This window comes from Furipterus horrens, unplaced genomic scaffold (assembly GCF_987537825.1).
Source record: "Furipterus horrens unplaced genomic scaffold, mFurHor1.1.pri manual_scaffold_2, whole genome shotgun sequence".
Taxonomy (NCBI): Eukaryota; Metazoa; Chordata; class Mammalia; order Chiroptera; family Furipteridae; genus Furipterus; species Furipterus horrens.
The window spans coordinates 186,144,115-186,164,535 of record NW_028327172.1 but is presented as its reverse complement, the minus strand read 5'-3'; the positions used below and the strand labels follow the sequence as shown (position 1 = coordinate 186,164,535).

The 20,421-nt window shown below is 36.1% G+C and overlaps 2 protein-coding genes across 26 annotated transcripts in view; one reads left to right on the top strand and one right to left on the bottom strand.

Annotated features, from left to right (window-relative positions):
* Window positions 1-8,352, top strand: part of FIP1L1 (factor interacting with PAPOLA and CPSF1) — a 73,225-nt gene extending 64,873 nt beyond the window's left edge. For all 25 annotated transcript variants that reach the window (XM_090266887.1, XM_090266885.1, XM_090266878.1 and 22 more), the window contains 3 exons: window positions 154-367; window positions 7,340-7,477; window positions 8,144-8,352. In XM_090266887.1, the coding sequence (XP_090123013.1) occupies window positions 154-367; window positions 7,340-7,477; window positions 8,144-8,291 (500 nt within the window). In that variant the 3' untranslated portion in view covers window positions 8,292-8,352. The remainder of the gene's footprint in view (window positions 1-153; window positions 368-7,339; window positions 7,478-8,143) is intronic.
* Window positions 8,353-9,266: 914 nt separating this feature from the next.
* The window catches only part of LNX1 (ligand of numb-protein X 1), a 109,436-nt gene continuing 98,281 nt past the window's right edge, over window positions 9,267-20,421 (bottom strand). The window contains 4 exon segments of the mRNA XM_090266889.1: window positions 9,267-9,832; window positions 10,242-10,400; window positions 15,638-15,866; window positions 17,588-17,765. Coding sequence (XP_090123015.1) covers window positions 9,697-9,832; window positions 10,242-10,400; window positions 15,638-15,866; window positions 17,588-17,765 — 702 coding nt within the window. The 3' untranslated portion in view covers window positions 9,267-9,696.

Here is a 20,421-nt window from a genome sequence, read left to right as displayed (position 1 = left end):
CTAGTTATAAGTTTTCATTATAATCTAATGAAGCAGTTTTGGTGGGAGTTTTGTCTTTAATTTTTAGTACTTTTGAGTGGTCTTTTTCTCTTGTTTTTAAGTACCATAACTTTTGTTTCTAATCGTAATGTTTTGTTTTGTTTTTTCCTTTAGTTGCCTTTCCCCACCTTCCTGGTTCTGCTCCTTCGTGGCCTAGTCTTGTGGACACCAGCAAGCAGTGGGACTATTATTCAAGAAGAGAGAAGGACCGAGATAGAGACAGAGACCGAGACCGAGAGCGAGATAGAGATCGGGACCGAGAAAGAGAGCGCACCAGGGAGAGGGAGAGGGAGCGTGATCACAGTCCTACACCGAGCGTTTTCAACAGGTTTGTGGAGTGTTCAGGAGTTTATATACTTGCACTTTAGAATTTATATTTGATAATACGATGGAAAATCCAATTCAATTGGGAAAGGATTATTCGAAGAGCCATTTCAAAAGCATCAAGGCTATTCAATTCATAGGGGTTCTCATTACCTAAAGCAACCATCTTCAAATCTGTTTGTTCACGTCTCCCTTAAAAGAACTTTGAAAACTTGGTACCTCCTCCTATATCTTGTCATCTGAAATCTTTCATCTTAAATGTACATAGTTGGCTATATATAGTTTCCAGTGTATTATAAACATTACAAGTTTAAAATAAAATTATCACTCAAATATATGCAGTCAGCTAAGAACATTATAGTGATTTGCTAAACATAATCATCCATTTTTTAAGAGTGCATCAATGGGCTTTCTTTAACAGATGAAAATTATACATTTCCTTTTGTGGTCAAATTCTTCTCAGCTAATTCCTCTAAAAGAATTTTATTTGAATGTAAAATAGTTTTATTTTTAAGACAGTCTTTTTAAATTGATCATCCTGTCAATCTTTCCTACAACATACTTATATAAGTTAAAATGCATAAAAAATGTATAATGATACAAATTTTAATTATTTAAAAAAATTTTCCTTGTTTTAATTATCATTTTTTAAAATATATAAATATAATGTAATTCTGAAACTATTTTAATAGAATTACATTCCTTAATGTGATAACAGAGCTTCTGCCTATCCCCAATTAATATATCTATGAATGAATATTACTATTGTTAGGAAAAAACACTTTGCTATTAAATATTTTATATATATATACACATATATACATATATATGTTTTTATATATATATATAGTTGTAAGTGCTGAGAAACCTTGTTCACATAAGATACATAAGTGAGACTCTGGAATTTTGTTGAAACTCCATCACTCAATTATTTGAGCACCTGTAGATTAAGTGACATGCCAAAAGTACGTAGTTAACCTAGTGTCAGTAGTTGTTTTTAAGAATCTATCAGCTCATGATTTGATTTTCTCGGGAGCACAGAATTGGAAACCCCCTGACTTGTAAAAGCATTGGTTACTCAATGTAATTGTTTCCTAGGACTACTGTAAAAAAGTACCACAAGCGAGTGACCTAGAACAAAAATGTACTCTGAGTTCTAGAGGCTAGAAGTCTGACATCATCGGGGTGTCGGCAGGATTAATTCCTTTTTTGTACGCTCTGCGGGACAGTCTGTTCCATGCCTGTCTCTTAGCTTCTGGTGGTTGTCAGCAGCCTCATGGTGTCCTTTGTTTTATAGATGCATCACTTTGATCTCTGTCTTGTCTTCGCATGGCATTTGCCTTTCTGTTTCTATGTCCAAATTTCTCTCTTCTTAAAAGACTGTCAGTCACTGAATTTGGGCACAACCTAAACCACTATGACCTCATCTTGACTCGATAACACCTGTAAAGACCCTGTTTCCAAATAAGGTTACTTTCACAAGCATGGGAGTTAGGACCTGAACATACATTTTGGGGGGACAAAATTCAATCCCATTCAGTAATTAAAGTTGTGGTTTTCTCAGTTTCTTGGAAGAATACCAAAAGGGTTTTACCAAGACTGTTTCTTTAACTTAATATGCTTAGAAGGGTTTGGGAAAATCAAAATGTTGTAAATACATCTTGGCCAAAACTATCTTAAAAACATTAAATACCTTTATGTGTGTTAAATATTTTTTTCTATGCGAATTTCCTTCATTCCATCTATGGAAAATGGCTACCATCATGCCACTTCTCCTGCTAACTCCTTTCTCACTATCACCCTCCTGGCCCTTAGCAGAAGAATAGCATTCCTTTCACCAGTTTCACTATGGGACATGGGCTTAGGGTATAAAAATGATCATGGCATCAGACAGATACCTAATTTATAATATTACCGCCAGTGAGACCTTTTTTATTCAAGGAACCATAAAGTGTCTATGGTAAAAGCTCTCGTTGTCAAGTCAGACCCCCAAATCACATTCAGTTTCTAATGGAAAATATCTGGCTTCATTTTTCTGTTCACGTGAGTTAACCTATATTCCCTATATAAGTCTAATAAACAAAATAGTTACAGAGCTCAAAATTAGGTGCTGCCTTCCAACACTTTGCTTTTCTTCAAAAGGATTTTTTGTTTTTGTTTTTACAAAAGTTATGACTTCTGTAGTGTTATGACACTATATATAGTGTTACTATAGTTGTTATGACACTATAGCATATATGAAGTTTCGAAATCTCATTTCTTATTCCATACTTTGTTCTTAATTTTTTTTTGTTTTTTTTTTTTTTTTGTTCTTAATGTTCTTAATGGAACAGTGTATACTATGGGAAACCCAAAGCCCTATAGATGCTTTATGGTTCCTTGAATGAAATAGGTCTCACTGGCGGTAATATTATAAATTAGATACCTGTTTGATGTCATGATGGTTTTTACACCCTTAGCCAATGTTCCAGAGTGAAATTGATGAAAGGAATGCCTTTGTTTAGCAAAGGGCCGGGAAGGTGATTGTGAGAGAAGGGGCTGGAGAAGTGGCATGATGTTTTACCTGCAGGTGTATCATTAGGCAGTTCAGATTTAGGAAAGAATAAATATAGAAGGTGGGGATGTGGAAGTTGATTCCCGAAAACGTTCTGTGCCACTGAGAAGAATTTATACACTTCTGTGGGGCTGGCATGTACTGCTGGCCTAACCAATAAACTCCTGATTATTCTTATGATCCACAAGCCGCAAGTCTTGCACCTTTCTGCATTTTAACCAGAGGTCTCTCCCAAGCCAACACACTGCATGTTCTGGCTACACGGAACTGGTTGCTGTTCTGGGAATCCCTCATAGTTTCATACTTCCTTTGCTTATGTTATTTCCTCCCTCTCTGCCTCACAGACTTTTATTCATCCTTCAAGGTCCACACATCTGTCTTCTGTGGGCTCCTCTGAACCTGAAAGAATTAATTTCGTTCACATGTTCCCTAAGCACTGTGTATTTTTTTTAGCATGTCTTCCTTAGTAAGCCTCTTTCAGGGTATTGACCACCATTTTTCATTTCTGTAACCTCAGCACTTTGTACAGTAATGCCTGGCACGTAACGAATATATCAGCAAATAAAATAACTCATATATTTCAGGGTAGGAAGGTGAATACAATAGAGAAAAACAATTTTGAAACTCTAAGAAAGTTTTTAAAATGAACAAAAATCAATTTTTATCACAATCAATGCATTAATTTGGGCATCTTCCTTATAACATATTTGTGTTGGTACCGTCACAATGTAGAATGAAATAAGTTAAAAAAAACTTTTATACTATTTTCATGGGTGAGATAAATAAATGTAGCATAGACAGTTTTCTGATTTTGCTGGATGAAATGAAGTAGTAAGTGTATCAATTACGGATGTGAGTATATGCTTGATTCAAGCAGCATTTATTGTTAGTTATGGTCATCAAATCATAGACTTCTTAATCCAAAAGGTGCTTAGAGATTATCTAGTCTAAATTTTTACTTATCAGATGAGGAAATGGAAGCATAAAGAAATACAAGGCAATGGTAGAGCCATACCAGCTACTGGAAATGTGGTTGAGATTTTATTTAATATCTTTAGTCTTGAAGTTAGGTAGTTTAAGAATTGTTTTCTCATTTTCTTTATTACTCTTAAGCACTTGATTTCCTTTTTTATCCCTTTTTTGGTGGAAAGGGGTGGCAGTTCATTCTTTTATTCATGTAATTGACATTTTCTGAGTCCCTGTTATGTACCAGGCACAAAGCTGTGTGCTTGAGGGTACAGAATTAGTCATACACTACCCTTTCAGATTTAACCATATAACGTTGTCAAGGTGACTAGGGCTTGTTAGTAATTAAACTTTACCTAAGATAATGTGTAATAAGAAACTGAATAGGATTTAATAATATTTTTCTTCCTATAGTTCCTAATAATATACTTTTTAGGCACCTAATAAATCTGTATTCATTAAATAAATAAATGTATGATACATATATGTTTGTATGTGAGTATATGTTTTGTTTTCATATGGTGGGACGTGTGCTGTTAACTTTAGCCACACTGATCAGCATGATTCCTTTAAGTTACTTTCCAGAAAATTGAATTGTTTCTAATGTAGTTAAAATACGTGAGATAGTGCTGCCATCTCTCAAATGTCCATACTTAAAAGTTAAGGAGCTTAATGCAAAAGTTGATAGGAATGATGACTAAAAGTAATGGCTTTTCTAGAGCTCATAAATTTTCTTTGAATAAGTACAAGTAATACAAGGTTTATAGAATATTTGAGGCTAAATTCCTTCCTTCAAGCACATATGCACAAATGCTACTTAATTTTTAATGGAACTAAAGTGTTAATGAGTAAAGCACATTTAATTTTCAGGTTGCTATACTGCAGGGCATTAGAAGTCAATGTTTACCTAAATCTGACTAAAAGTTCAAGGCCACAGAGGCAAAAAGTAGAGGAATTTTGTGTTGTTCTAAATTATCCTAGGAATAAAGTGTTCTCTGGGAAATCCAAGTGAAGTATAAGTAAAAGCCACTTTTTTTTTTAGCAATATGGCATGTAGTATGTGTTGTGTTACAAATTATAGGGTCATTGTTTTGAAAATTACAGACCACTTTCAACATGTCATCTTTAAGCCACTTAATTGTGGGCCAGATTGAAGTCTGTTTGTTCTAGGGTATTTGAATGAATTCTAATGATTTCCAGGCCCAGAGAAACTGTGCTGCAGCTGCTGTCAAAGAAGGGGCTAGAAGAAGGGGTCTTAAATTTTATGCATAAGACCAAGCTTTCTATCACCTCTAGTGAGGTTTCCATCTTATGGCTGCCTTTAGAATTTATTTTTTCCCCAAACAGTACTTTTTTTTTTTTAATTTTGAGTTTATTTGAGCAAAAATCAATCAGAATTGGTCATTGTCAAACTAGAAGTGTTAGAAATACTCCACTGACAGGAGCTAGAGGATTTTTTTTTTTTTTTTTGCCTTTTTTTAATGCCTTCAGATTCTTAAAAGGTCTCATAGCTATCAAAAAATGGTGTTAGGGTGAGGTTACAGATGACAAATTGTGAGATAATTGATTTTATTTTAATGTAGACCTGTTTGGAATCATTACAAAGAGAGCTTCATTCTTTAAGATGGTAATACTAATGATAATATTCATTTGTCCTGGTGTGTGCTAGTTTATTCTGCTTCAGAAACATTAATTATTACAGGGTCGGTCACCTTTACAAAACAAGGTGCTGCTGCTTAGAAATTTAGCATTAAATTGACTGAAAGTGATGATCCTGCATGTCAGCTGGCTTTTATTGAGGGCCTTCTCTTGTCCCAAGCACTTTATAAATGTTATTGCCAGTTCTACAACAACCCTGAAAAAGATTGTTGCCAGTTTTACAGATGAGAAAACTGAGGTCTAGAGAGGTTGGGTAACTTACCTGGGGTCACACATATAGTGAGGAGTAGAATCAGGATGTGACCTGGGCCTGCTCTGCCTGTGCTCTTCCCACTACTCTGCACTGTCTCATGGCATCTCTCTTTTCAGGGGACGTGCTTCCACCTCCAAACAAAGTACAGTATTCCCTCACGTATTGCGGGTATTACTTTCCGGACCCTCCCCAGCCCCCCACCCTCACGAAGTGGGAACCTTACATTTATTCTACATTCTTAAACCTACGTAACGTTAACAACATACGTATACAGTACCACAAAATGTATGTATTTATGGCTAGGAAAATAGTGTTTATATACACATTTTTTGTTTTAATGAAATGGTTTTAAAATGTAATGTATTGAAGCAATAATTACTTCGTTAGCAATATGACTTGCATTAGGCATAGCACTACCTATTTCTTTTGCTAGGAGACCACAGGCTGATTTGTTCTTTTACATGGCTTATACTTTCACCCGATTCTATCTCCTGTTACTCCTACTCAGATCCCTCAACACCTTGATGTTCCAGACAAGTTAATTTAATAATTTGTGTTAAACATATATTTCTAGAAACCAAGGCTCTTCAGAACAGTGTTCTAAGAGCGATTTTTATTTATTCTGAGTTCACTGATACTAAGTTGTAGAAAGTATTGACTTCTGTGCTGAATAGATAAATACATACATAAATATATAAATAAATAAGAGACTTAAAGGATTAAGAGAAAGGTGGCGAGAAGAATGTCAGTGAAGAGATGTGAGAAGAGAACAGGACTAGGGAGGTGAAGGGAGACTACCCCTCAGTCCCAGTTCTACCAGTCCATTCTCTCCCAAGTCAGAAAGCGGAGGTGCAGCAAAGCTTATGCATTTAAAGTTATTGGCCATATGAATGAATCCCTTCTTTTCACCACACACATATAGTATTAAGTAACTGGGATGTCAGAATGCACGTGTGTCCACAGGCAACTTTTGTGTGGATATTGTAGAAGTTGCTTTGATGTCCCTCTGTTCTTCCTTTCTGTGCCTCTTTATTAATGAATATTATACTCTTGTGTGACCAAAAACTTAAGAACTTTCATTTGCTTCCTACTGTGTAGCCATTGTGAGCCAAATATTTAAAAAACATGTTTAGAAAACTATGTGCCCGATATTTTACAAGTAATATAAAAATTTTGGTTGGGTTTCTGAAATATACAAACATGCTTTTAATTCTAAAAGGAGTAAAAGAAAGCTGATTAAAATGTAAATCAGTTACAGCTCCCAATTTTTGAACAATGTTGTTTGATAAAATTTATATCCCATAACAATTGTGAAAGCACAGAACAAAACTGGTCCCTTAACGTGATGTGTAATTATTTTATATTTTGTATTCTTGTACTGTAGATTTAGTACTGATTTGGGAATGGCATCATTATTTCCCTCTCAGTTCAACAACTGTGAGGGGGGCTTCTGGTTTGAACTCAGGTCACATCTTTTACAGTTTGAAATCATTAAGTATTAACAGTCCAGTTGTCAAGAAAAGTTGTTTCTGTTCCAATTTCAGTGACGAAGAACGTTACAGATACAGGGAGTATGCAGACAGAGGCTATGAGCGTCATAGAGCAAGTCGAGAGAAAGAAGAACGACATAGAGAAAGACGACACAGAGAGAAGGAGGAAACCAGACACAAGTCATCTCGAAGGTTTGTTCTTTAATGAAATGGTGAAATACTTTGAAGCTAAGAGAAATTGATTTTGACTTCAGGAAGTAAAATCAAAGATTTCCCAATAACCAGTAGAGCATATGTATTCCTAGTTAGAAGATTAAGAATAATCTTTTTAGTAAGTTGATTCCTTATAGGCGTCAACAAAGATTTTTAAATCTAACAAGACTTTAATACCAGTAAACCAAAATTAGCATGGAATATAAAATAACATATAAGAGAATTAGGCTTATTGGAGAGAATTTGGCATATGAACCAGTCTTTAATAGTAAATATTATTAAAGCAGTTTAATCAAAGAAAATTCATGGTCTTGTAGTCTCAAAAAAAAAAAATTAAATTGTAATGCCTGTTATTTTCCTAAAATAAACCCTAGAAAGTTTTTCTGATTTAGTGCTTGTAATTTGTCTTTCAGAATAAAGTATATGGGCCCTGGAAATATTGGTGAATATTAGCCTATAATATAAATATAATCTCAGCATAAAAGTCACAAAAAACTGATTACTCCCCATAATGTGTTTGAGAAAAATAATGGATTAAATTTTTTAATACTCAGTATTGAAGATTTACCTAGACAAAGTGGATTGGTTTTTGTCACCACTTGCATACTTAAACATTTTAAAGAACAAACCTTTCTTCTTTTTCAGTAATAGTAGACGTCGCCATGAAAGTGAAGAAGGAGACAGTCACAGGAGACACAAGCACAAAAAATCTAAAAGAAGCAAAGAAGGAAAAGAAGCTGGCAGTGAGCCTGCCCCCGAACAGGAGAGCACCGAAGCTACCCCTGCAGAATAGGCATGGTATAACCCTTTGTGAATATTAGTGCCAGAAATAGATACTACAAATCTTGTTTATTTTTCTGGATAATGTTTAAGAAATTTACCTTTAATCTTCTGTTAGTATAAAAACTTTTTTCCAAAATAAAAGACTGAATTTTTCATGTTAAGTTAAAAATCTTTGTTTTGTAATATTTAAAAAATAATACAGCAATGACTTTATATCCAAGAAGGTAATGTGAATGAGTCACTCAGCAGGGAATTTAAAGAGTTGTGTATATACCAGTATCTGATAAAGTCAAGGTTCCACCTTGGCCATAGTTTTCTTGAGTTAATCATAATACTAGTCTTTCAAAAGGCTTCACTGCAAAAGGCATCCAAGGGCACCTCTGAGTCTTGAGATTAAAACTAGTTTTTATCATTACTGCTGTGGCACTGTTGCTTAGCATATTAAGGAACTCATACAGTTTTGATGTAACTTTTTGATAACAGGTATTCAGTGTTCTAAATCTGGGTTCATGGTGAAATTAAATGGGGAACTATTATATTCAAAATAGTCAAACTTAATGGTATTTGGGTGGCCTCTGTGAAATAACTTATCCAAAGTGTAGTTTCTTGTGGGCACATGGACACTCGTCACTGACACAAATTGAACTCCCTCATGGCCATCTGTATGAACCAGGTTCCAGCCGATTGGGCCTTTCTTGATTCTTTCCCTAAGGTCCATTGGTTGAGCAGCATGAATATATTTTATACAGTTACTATGTTGTGAATAAAAAAGTGACAAGAGCTTTAGTTGTTTCCTTTTAAATTTAAGAAAAAGCAAGTGTATAATTCTGTGAGCATTTTCAGGGGTAACCTTTAGAAAGTATTTGTCAGTGATGGTAACAACATGGTTTTGAAAGAATTACAGGATCTTTTAGACAGCGATAATAGAAATGAATTGAGTGTCACATACGTAAAGACAACTATAATTTTAAAAAATATTTATTTCTTATTTGATGTAAGGAACATTTTTCGGCAATGCACTTTTAAAATCCTCTGGGTGTAAATTGTTTTAAAACACCCATAATGTACCCTTGCGTCTAGACCTCAGCGTAAACCAGATTTTCACTTTAGTTGTATGATTCAAATCCATTGGGGACCTACAAATTATTTCAGCTATTTAAGAGCTTTTTATTAAATAGAAAAAATACAAAGCTGAGTGATGCAAAATCCTCCACACTGAATAAAAACTATTAGTAATGTTATGTTTGGAGAATTATATTTTCTGAGGTGTAATTGGCTTTCATTAGATCATACTTTTACTGATATTTAAGTTCACATTTTTACAGTGTATCCTTTAAATACAAAAATTGACACGATAAATATATTGTTTCAACTTAACTTATTTGTAATTTTCTGTTTTTCTGTGACCCATCATTCTATAAAAAAGTGCCAGGCCAAGAAACAATAGTCAGAGTGATTTTTCCTTTAAGTTCTTTCAGCATCCTTGCCAAGCAGGCATGTGTCATTCCTGATGTACTTCTGCCATTCACAGCAAGAAGAATATCACCACATCTAAAACAAAATATACAAAACAAAGTATATGATTAACATTTTGATCCATAGCTGAAGTTAATTCAAGTTTATTTGGTGGTCTTAATTTTTGCTACATCTGTCCATTTCCATTACATTACTTCTCATTAAGGTCTGCCTCTCCTGCCCCCCACCCCCACTTAAATTTTGCAAACCATCCACTCAGCTTGCATTAGAAGGGGGTTGTCAAAAGTAAAGCAAGTTGCTGTATGGGGACCAAGTAACTAATCATTTTGGATTTCTTAGAAATTGAATGCTACATAAATGTGTTTAATTTTTTACCAATAAAAAGGTTATACTGAAATATATGCCTTATTTCAAGCTGGGCCAAGCTTTTACATGTTATAATAAGGCGCCTTTTTTGTTGTTGTTAAATAGTTGTTATTATTACCTAATTCTTCCATCATTGTATGCTGGTGTTCCTTCAACAATGGATTTGATAAAAAAAGGTTTGTTCCCATTGTATTCTTCGTAACCTCCTACAATGCAGAAGCCCAGACTTCCAGCTGTGTTTCTTCGTAATATAACATCTTTACAGTTATACAGGTACCTGAAATAGAACATAATCAATATATAAGCATAGTTAAGTTGAACTCGTAGTTAGTAATTACTGTGATCCTTATCCCATTGCCTTTATTGGCATTATTTTTTAAGAGCACTGGATGGTCTCACTCAAAATTATGTCATAGCCCGTTGACCTTTGTGCTGTTAGCTGGATTTTTCTATTTGAGCTTCTGTTTTCCATTGTTAAACACATTTTTAAAAATTAGACCATCTATTGTGTCTTGTTTATACGTCTGCTGGGAAAGGTAATCATATTTTTTGGCTTGAAGAAGATTTCATGCTTCAATTTATATCAAACAAAAAAGTTAGATACGCATATATCCTTATTGGTGAACAAAATTCAGGTATACTTATGAATGTCATTTTTATTTACTTGTAGATAGAATTTTTAATGAAGGCAAAATTCTTTGAATAAATTATTAATCTCAGTTAAAAAAATTAAGCCTAACCTGATTAATGCATTTGCTGAAATTTTGACTTTAAAAAAAATAATAATTAGTTTATGTGTAGTTCTACATGTTTAATGAAGGTTATAAACACACAGGCAGGCATAAAGTGCATAGAAATTGTACATTTAAAGATTATAAGAATGCTTCATATAGGAAGAAAGAAAACTGGCAGTAAATGGAATAGCAAGTTATGAAAGAAGTAGGAGAAGGAGACACAGGTCTTTTGTAAATGAGTATAGTCCTCAGTGAAAATAGAGATTGAAGAAGCTTTCTTTTACTCTTCAGTGGCCTTTGGATCAGTGTTAACGCAGGTGCAGGCTACATGCAAACTCTATTACAGTTTGGATAGAGGTTGTATGTCAGGAGCTGGATTTGACTCTTAAAATCCCCCAGTTCAGAAACTAGTTTGAAAGAAAATTAACGTGTTAATAAAAAAATCCAAGATACTGTTTTGTTTTTAAGCTGTATCTTAAAATACTAACTTTTTGAAAAACCAATAAAAAGTCTCTTGTGCAATGTTTTGTTAAGTGACAACGTTGGTCGGTAACATTTGTTAAACTCTGAATTTATTTGTGAGCTTTTTTCTATTCTGAACTTACTATAGGCCAAATTGAAGATTGGGCAAAGTGTAAAGAATAGCAAGGTAGTTTGGTAATTTTTCCAAATAAGAAAATTATAGTTACCTCAAAAGTAATTTAAACCCTGTTGAAAGGAGTTGATAAATACGGTGATGGCTTTAGCTACTCTGGAAGGTGCACATGTTTTTGTTCTTTCACTAGCTGTTCCTTCAAGGATACCCCCCTTCCTCAGCCCACTTCTCTCTTGACCTCAATATTTCACTGAGCCTCTGCATTACCAAGTGTGGTTCTCAAATTATGTGCCTTTCAGGGTCTGGAAGTAAATTGTGTGTGTGTATATATTTTCTTTTTTTTATAACAGTAAGATATTATTTGCCATTTCACTCATTTTCTTACGAGCATACATTGTCATTTTTCCAGAGAATATATAATAGGTGATCTGGCAGCAGATATGGGAATCCAGTTATCATCTATTCAGCCAAACATTAAAGAGGTTTGCAAAAAATATACAATGCTAAGCTTCTCACTGATCTTTTAAAATGCTTTTCCTATAAAAGATTGTTAACATGTAATGGGAGTTTATTATTTTAATTAAGTATAAACTTCAGAATAATTCATAAGTTAGATATCATTAGATATAACCTATATAAACAAAAGTTCTTTGAGATCATCAATACTTTGTAAATGTCTTATAGGGGTCTTAAGACAAAAACTTTGATAAAGACATCTAGAGCTGAAATTCCCAAACTTGGAAGTCCCACTGGTGTCTCATACTCAACATGTTCAGAACAAGTAATATCTCCTCATTGGTCCTTACTGTGGCAAAATAATTGCATTGATGGTCCCCAGTGGTCACCCTTCCCTGGTATCCATGCCTGATTGCCTAACTGTGGTCTTCCTTTCTGATTCAGGACTCAGCCATAATGATCATCAGCGGGATTTTTGCCACAATCAAGCAAATCATATATATATATGATATAACTTACTACTGAGGTTTTGCAGCTGGTTGTTGTGCAGCATGATTGTGAAAATATATAACTGATATTCCTACTCCTATTTTAGTTGTATCCCTTCTGCTTTTAAAAAATTACTAAATAAGCAGCTAGGAGACTTGAAAATAGAAATGGAAATTCCATCTTAAAAATGAGTCACTGTATATGCAGGAGATCTTCCAAAGGCAGTGAAAGTCAAAAGAGGGAGGATGAAAGAGGGAATTCCCAGAGCTGGGGAGTGCAGTCCAAGCCGGTAGAGCCCTGGGGGCCATAGGTGAATGATCCAGTGATAGATAAAACACCCATTCCCCATGGGAACACCATAAATAGGAAGGCTGACTGTTAGCAGACCTTCTCCGGGCCCATTGTGGCAGAGAACAAGGGCTAAGGGAGGTAATAACCCAGACAGACAACCCATCTGGACAGGAAGTAGCCTGTCAGCATGGTAGGAGGAGAGAGATGGGCAGTGTGAGTGGCCCAGCAAGGCTGATCTTAGCTGGTTTGGGAGAAGTAAAGAAACCCTACTTCCTGGAACATGAACCTCCAGCAAATAGCTCCTCCAGGGAGAATTTACCTGACTCAAAGATTAAAGAATCAGCAGACACTACAAAAGTGAGAAAGTAACAATAATAACAGACAGAAACCACTCACCAGAAAAATGCTGCCATAGAAATGAAATGCTGCTATAGAAAATGAAATTTTAACAATATTACTATGAATTTAAACTACTTCTGAAATAACTAAGATCAATGCAGAGTTGTAAGATTTCAAGGACGATGTGAGACAAGAATAAATGAACTGACAGAAGTGGCTATAAAAACAGATACACTACTGAAAACAGGGATATGAAGGACAGATCAAAATAAGCGAAGAAAACAATGGAAATAAACAGTTGAAAGGAGTTTAAGAGAAAAGATATGGAACACAAACAAATACATAATCTGGACTCTGTAAAGAACCCAAATAAGTCATTCTGAACATTAGGTGAAAAGACCAAGCCACACATGGATGGAAAGCGATGAGGTGGGGCTCACTTCTCTACACCGGGACTCAGTGCTAGTTAATAGTGTTGCAATGCCTGCAAAGTCAAAGCGCGTGACCCGATAATATATCCAAACTATCACCTGGTTGTACAGATGGACCCTAATTGAACCAGTTCCTGTTGGTAGTGGATGCTGTCACTATATTCCTTATGAATTCTTATTGTAGCATTGTTTGTGAAAGCAAACATGGAAAAAGACTTCAGTGTCCACTATCAATTCAATAAATTGTGGTACATCAGTACAATAGAGTACTATTAAGCCATTGAAAGAATGAGACAGCTTAATATGTACTGATGTGAAATAATACCCAAGGTTTATTAGTTTTTTAAAAACTATTGGTACCTAATAGTGTATATGCTACCACTGTGTGTACAGGTATATATAAACAAGGGGTCAGCAAACTACAGCTCAGCCCCACCACCCATTTTTGCAAATAAACAACCACACCCATTTGTTTATGTATTGTGTACATATGGCTGCTTTCACGCTACCACAGCAGAGGTGAAGAGTTGCAACAGAGGCAGTATGACCCACAAACACTAATCTGACCCTTTTCTGAAAAAGTTTACCATCCCCTGACATAGATACTCCCTGGGAAAATACACAAGGAATTGGTGGCCGAGATACACTTGAGCAGATCTGAGGGGACTGAGGTGGGAGCCTAGACCTTTTACTCTCTATACCCTTTGATGCCCTCTGAATTTTGTACTGTGCTTATCATATTACTGTGAGGAGCAGAGATGAAGGCAACTAAGAATGGCCAGGGTGACTGAAAACCAGCGTGGTCTCTGCACTAGTTCTACTCTTCTTTTAAAGGAAATAAGCAAATCCAGATGATTATTCGGGCAAGAGCAGAGAGGTGCTCTCCCAAGACCAAGGGAAAAAAAGAGGGAAAGAAAGCCATTCACTTGGTCATATTTGGAATAAAAAGCATCTCACATTTGTCCCATCTTACATGAACCTTGATTATATATATTTTTAAAAATAGCTTTGAAGCACAAGAAAAAAATTCCATATTAGATTGCAGTTTCAAAAAAATTTTTTAACAATAAAAGTAACTTCCACCTAGGGTCAGTTCCAAAATGTTTAAAAGATTTTTAAACTGCTTCGGTGCTCATTTGTCAGCTGTTTTAAAAAAATGTACTCATTTAAAATGTATCAGTTACTGAAGGCTCAGAAAGGAATCTAGGTCATTTTGTATTTGAGCCAGGGATTTTTTTTTTTTTTTTAACCTCATTTAAATTTTTTTAAAAAGAATGAGACTGACCTATCTCCACCCTCAAGAAAAATGTACTGAAACCAAACATCCTACTTTCATTCATTTTTTAATCCTAGCCAGCATATCTTCAGTGACTCCACTACTGAACATTTAAATCACACATTTAGAATTAGTAAAAATCTTGAAGGCCAAGAGTTTATGCTCTGATGCAGGCAAGCAAACCCCGATTTATCTGTCTGAATATTTAATTTCAGTATACAGCCATATAGCAAGGCTGCACCCAGAAATCCTTTCCTGAAGTGTCTAGATGAGACAAAAACAGCTAGTCACATCTCACTAAAATGACAACCCAGATGCTTCCTGAAGTTTTATACAAGAACCTCAAGCAGAAACTAGGGCAAGACCAGATACTTTCAATCAACATGCTTAAACGTGGGTGAAGGCCAAGTGCTCTGCTGCATTGCTTTATGGGTAGCCAGGGCCACCCAAAAGCTAAAGAGGAAACCACAGAAGGGAGTCATCCTCTATGCAAGTACCTAGGGCTGTACTGCCAGAAAATTGGAGAAAGGTGAACATGCCACTGGTTCAAGGTGTGTGAACACCCTGGATTTCCGCCTCTGCTCCCTATCAGCTGAGTTCCCTGTTGCGTGAACAGCTAAACAACTCTACGTGGCAGACCTGTGAGCATCTCACCGTGAATGCCTAATGATGTTTCCACATCCAGGCTTTCATGCCTGACCTATGAATTTCTGCATGCATTTTGTTACAAAAGGGAATTATTTCAGGTTGTCCCACAACCAAGCCTGGGGTTTGTTAAGATGCTAGTGCCACAAGTCAGCCCAAGAGTGGAACAGTGGTCTAAGAAATGTAACTGTTTCCTCCCAGCGCCACCCGGAATCCTTTCCTGTGCGTCCTCCCCAAAGGTGTCACGTTGGAACTCACTCTGGTAATTCCAGCCACATGACCCAGGACGGGGACCAGTCGCAGGCTGGGGTGGTGTTGTCATTGGAGTCCAGGGCTGCTGGGCTGCTGCAGTCTTCCTGCGGTTCACATTGTTTGACTTCCAAAACTTTAAGAACAACCAAGGAGGATGTGCTTTTCAATAATGCAACGGCTTTGCTCCGGCTGACCTCTGTTAGTTCAATCCCATTCACATTCAACAAAATGTCACCTAATGGTCAGAAAGAAGAAGCCATCCTTAGTAGGAGTGCAAATAGGACCTTCTGCATCAAGTACAAAAGGGCAGGGACTGACTGGGATGCAGAGAAGTAGTGATGGTGAGGGGCATGTCATTAACTTCTTGCACTGACATGAGGCTGGATTCTCATACAGCAAATGGTGAACTGTGTGCATTCGCCAAGACATTAGTAAGTCATGTTTGGAGGTTTCTAAAGCGTACCCACTGGTGTTCGGCTCTTGCCTTAATAAAGGGGGGGAGGGGTGGGAGGAGGAAGATTAGCCTCATTTACCATTTAATCAAAGAAAACCTACATTTCCACTCCTTTTTTGTTTTTGTTTTCTGTTTTTAACATAAAGGGAGAGCACTTGGCAAAAGCTTTTAGTACATGCAGTGAGTCTAGTGTGTGGTAGGCACCTAATAAACATAATTTGAATGAATGAATAAGAAACTACCCCTAAGAGTATCTGGCAGAGGAGTCTACAGCAGTTAAGAAAAATGGACCATGGAACTGTGTTCTTAAAGAGGTAGGAAGAACTTGTAGAATTTTGCACCTGAAACCTGCATAATTTTGTTAAGCAGTATAACCCCAATAAAGAGCAATAAACAACAAAATAGGTAGATAGATGATAGATAGAAAAATAGATGTGGAAAGAAGAGTTAACATTTCTATTCATTGCAAAGGTGCTAAGAGTTACCATTGGTTGAGCACCTGCTATGTGCTGGACCAATTCCATACATCACACCACATAAGCTGCTCACATTCTTTCACTAACAAGTCACTTCTTGCGTGACCTCATTATTCTCCACCCAGGTGCTTGGGTGAGGAAGAAAATCAAGAGAAACTAAAACACATACCTCCCCTGCCTCCATTTTCTATTATTTTATCTTTCCTCTAATTTTCTGCCTCTGAATAGCTTTTTGTACACAGAATAACCATAGCAAGAGTAAAAAGTAGGAAAGGAAATCAGGAAAAGGCCTTGCGTCCTTTCTGAGCCCAAGAGAAGCACCGTTAGGTTAGCTGACTGAGCCCCTTAATATTCCACCCCTTCTGGCTCCATAGACTGAGCAATCTTACTTCAGAAACTTCTCCCATTTTATCTTTTGAATCTGAATCCTTAAATGACATAATTGCTCAACCATCTGAGCTACCCCTTCATATGAATTGACAATATTATTCAGGATACACATTTCACATCTTCATTCCAGGAGTTCAGGACAGATAATGTTAAAGTACTGAGACATTTCACCAGTGGGAAAGTACCCATCGCATGGTAGTCGCACTTAATATTTGTGCAATCCCAGTCTACCCAGTTATTCCTCCTATCCAACCTATAAAATGGAACAATTCATGAACAGTTACAACACTGGATCAATCCAGCAAAGAATCAGAATAAGTGGAACCAAATTATACCATTTCATCAAGGCAACTTCTCCATAACTGTAGCGTTCTCCTATTAATTCTTGGCATGGTTTGCAATACTTGCTTTTTACTAGCAAGCGAGATGGCACCCACATCAATGCACATGAACTGAGAGAGGTGAAATCCAGTCCAGCAACTACACTCCAAGCCAATTAAGGTCAATGGGTAACAGATGTCCTGGCCAGAGCACCCTTAGATTCTCTTGTTAAATCTGGAAACAGTTACCTAACTCAGCAAGCTGCTAATTCCTTTTAACACTGCTGCCCCAGAATCTCAAGTCTTTACTTTTTACCTGTTCTTATTCTTCCGTCTCTGCTTACGACTCCTCCAGGCTCGACACTGATGACATAGATAGGCAAATCCCACTCCCTGTGTGATGCTCCCCCTGCAACAGTCATGCCAAGAGATTCACTGGGGTCTTTTTGGACAGTAACCACCTTCTCGTGACAAGCGACCGCAGGATGGAGGGACTAAAGGCACAGACAGAAAAACAAACATGGGTTTGCATTTCCTACATGCAAAAGCTACCAAAATTGCATACGTACAATACATGATGGCGGTGCCTGGTCTCACAGAGGGACACACAGAGAGAACCCTTGCTTGCCCCCCGCCCTCAGCAGAGTGACACCCCAGATTCTACAGGCTGACTCAGAGGAAGTTTACATTTCAAACAGGACCATTAAAATGGAAGGAGGAACAGGCTGGAGACCACTAGAGAAATAGTAAACATACAAAGTGAACTCTACTCAAAGTTTTTCAAGTGATTCAATTCATTCCTGTGAGTCAACATTTCATACAACTCTTGTCATTCATGAATATCAGGAATTTTTCTAAGTTATATTTTAACTAAATAGTACCAATTTAATTTATGCAAGTAATCAATTATAAAAATTCTCAGAGAAAAATAGTGGATTTCATAGATATAACTAAAAAGTCACCAATATCTAGGCTCCCTCCAATTAGCATCTTTACTCTTACTTTAACACTTTTAAATTACATGCAGTCAGTTGTACTTTTTCATGTTATTACATAAAATATATAAATAAATATAAAATTAAAAATATAGTTATACATTGTATTGTATACACTGTGGACCAACTTTTGAAAAGCATATTAAGACAGCACTAGATAAAAAACATGCAAAGCTATATGCAGCATTCTCTTGAAGGAAAAATATAGAGAAAGGGCGCTGTTTATCAATGAATATACATCAATATACTTCTCCAAAAATTTATTTTCCCTCTGCTGCGGTGACCTAGGGGACTAAGACTGTTGACATGTGCACTGCAAAGAAATATTTATAACACTTGACCAAACCTCAAAGAAGTCCCTTGACTCAAAACATAGCTTACAGTTGTACCTAAGGAAAGAAAACTTTAAAACATATCTGATAAAAAAAATCAAGGTACAGAATAAAGTGTGAGTGTACTAACTTTAAAAAAAAAAAAAAGAAAAGTGAGAATTTGTATTACTATTTGCATTTTCATCAAGAAACTGGAAGGAAAAGTGGCTGTGTAGGGGTAGGTAGAACTGTGCAGATCGGGGAAGATGAGAGACTTAATACATCCTTTCCATTTTAACCCTGTATGTATATTATCTATTCAACAAATCACATTAGTTATAATTAAACAAACATCTATAAAAATCTGACAGTTGACATCCTATAGAACTATTACTTGCATGCATGGGGTTAATTTTAAATGCTTTGTTATGAAGCAAGATAAGCCTAGGCTTTTGTGCATTTGTTATCTCATGATTTCCTGTAGTTTAAAGTTACCCATGTCTGTTTTAATGGCCTTATGGTATAGAGTAATGGCCCATTACTGTATACCTAGCATTGAACATAGCATTTAGCACATTGAAGATGGTTAAGTACATGTTTGTTGAATAAATAGATGGATAAATTGCAAATTGCCACAAATTGTTTTTGGTAGTTAATAGAAAAATAAATCAAATTATGAATAATTATGGCAAGGGAGGGATATGTTCAATTAGTACTTGTAAGGTCTGGATTGTGTTTACATAAACCCCAGAACCTGGAATATAATGGTTATCAGATGAGGGCTATAAAACTGAAATGGGATTTTCTTCAGAGAAGTTTCCAAATAAGACAAATAAGTATTAGTCCTAGCACTCCGGCTGAGACCAAGGAGTAAATTTAGAGGGGCTCTCAAGATCCATTCTCAGTACATGACCTTTCCCTTCTAAAAAGCAGTTAGGGGCAGGATGTCCCTTCCTTTAATCACAGACATCTCTCAAAAGGACCCCACTTGGAGATGCAAGCAATTCTGAAATGCCCCCAACTTGGCAAGAGTTCTAAACCCAGAGGCTCCTACTGGGCTGCGCTGTTGCTTCAGCTCCTTCCTGGGACTATTTGTAAAGCATTTACACCTGATGCTCACAAGGAAGGGCTTCATTTCATTCTTTCCAAACATGTGGGATATGGGGATTGTAAGGGTAGCTGACCAATCTCCCAAGGTGATGTCTAAAACACAGTATGGAATATTCTGGAAAGCAAATATATCTCACACATTATCTCATTCTTGAACACCTGTGGACACTGTTAGTTATAGCCCCCACTGATGACAGGTTGTTTGCAAAATTAAACAGCAACACTGTGAACATCTTCAGACACATATACCTAGAGCACTTGTGTAACTATTTCTTTAGGCTAATGTCCTAGAGCTACAATGGCTAACAAAGGGCCTGGGCATTTTACATTTTAACAAATATTGATAAATTACCTTTGAAATCATTCTATCATTTATAATCTTACTAATACATTGTGAAAATGCTGATTTCTCAGAATTCTTCTAATGCCGGGTTTTATCAATATTTTCTCAGGTGAAAACTCAGATTCAAATCATTTAATTGCCTTTGTAGTAGGTTTGAACATTTTTTATTGTTATTTGGGTTTTTCATAGTAATTCACTTATGAGATTTGTATTAAGGTAATCTATGAAATGGGGAAGAATGCCCACATACTATAAACCTGTGGCTAAATAAAATGTAACCAAATGGAAGATCGGAGTTTTACCCAAGAATACTTTGGTTTAAAAGATGTGTTAAAAAGTTCATTTGAGAGTAGCAAAATCACATGCATTATGCAATATTGCAGAAGTTACA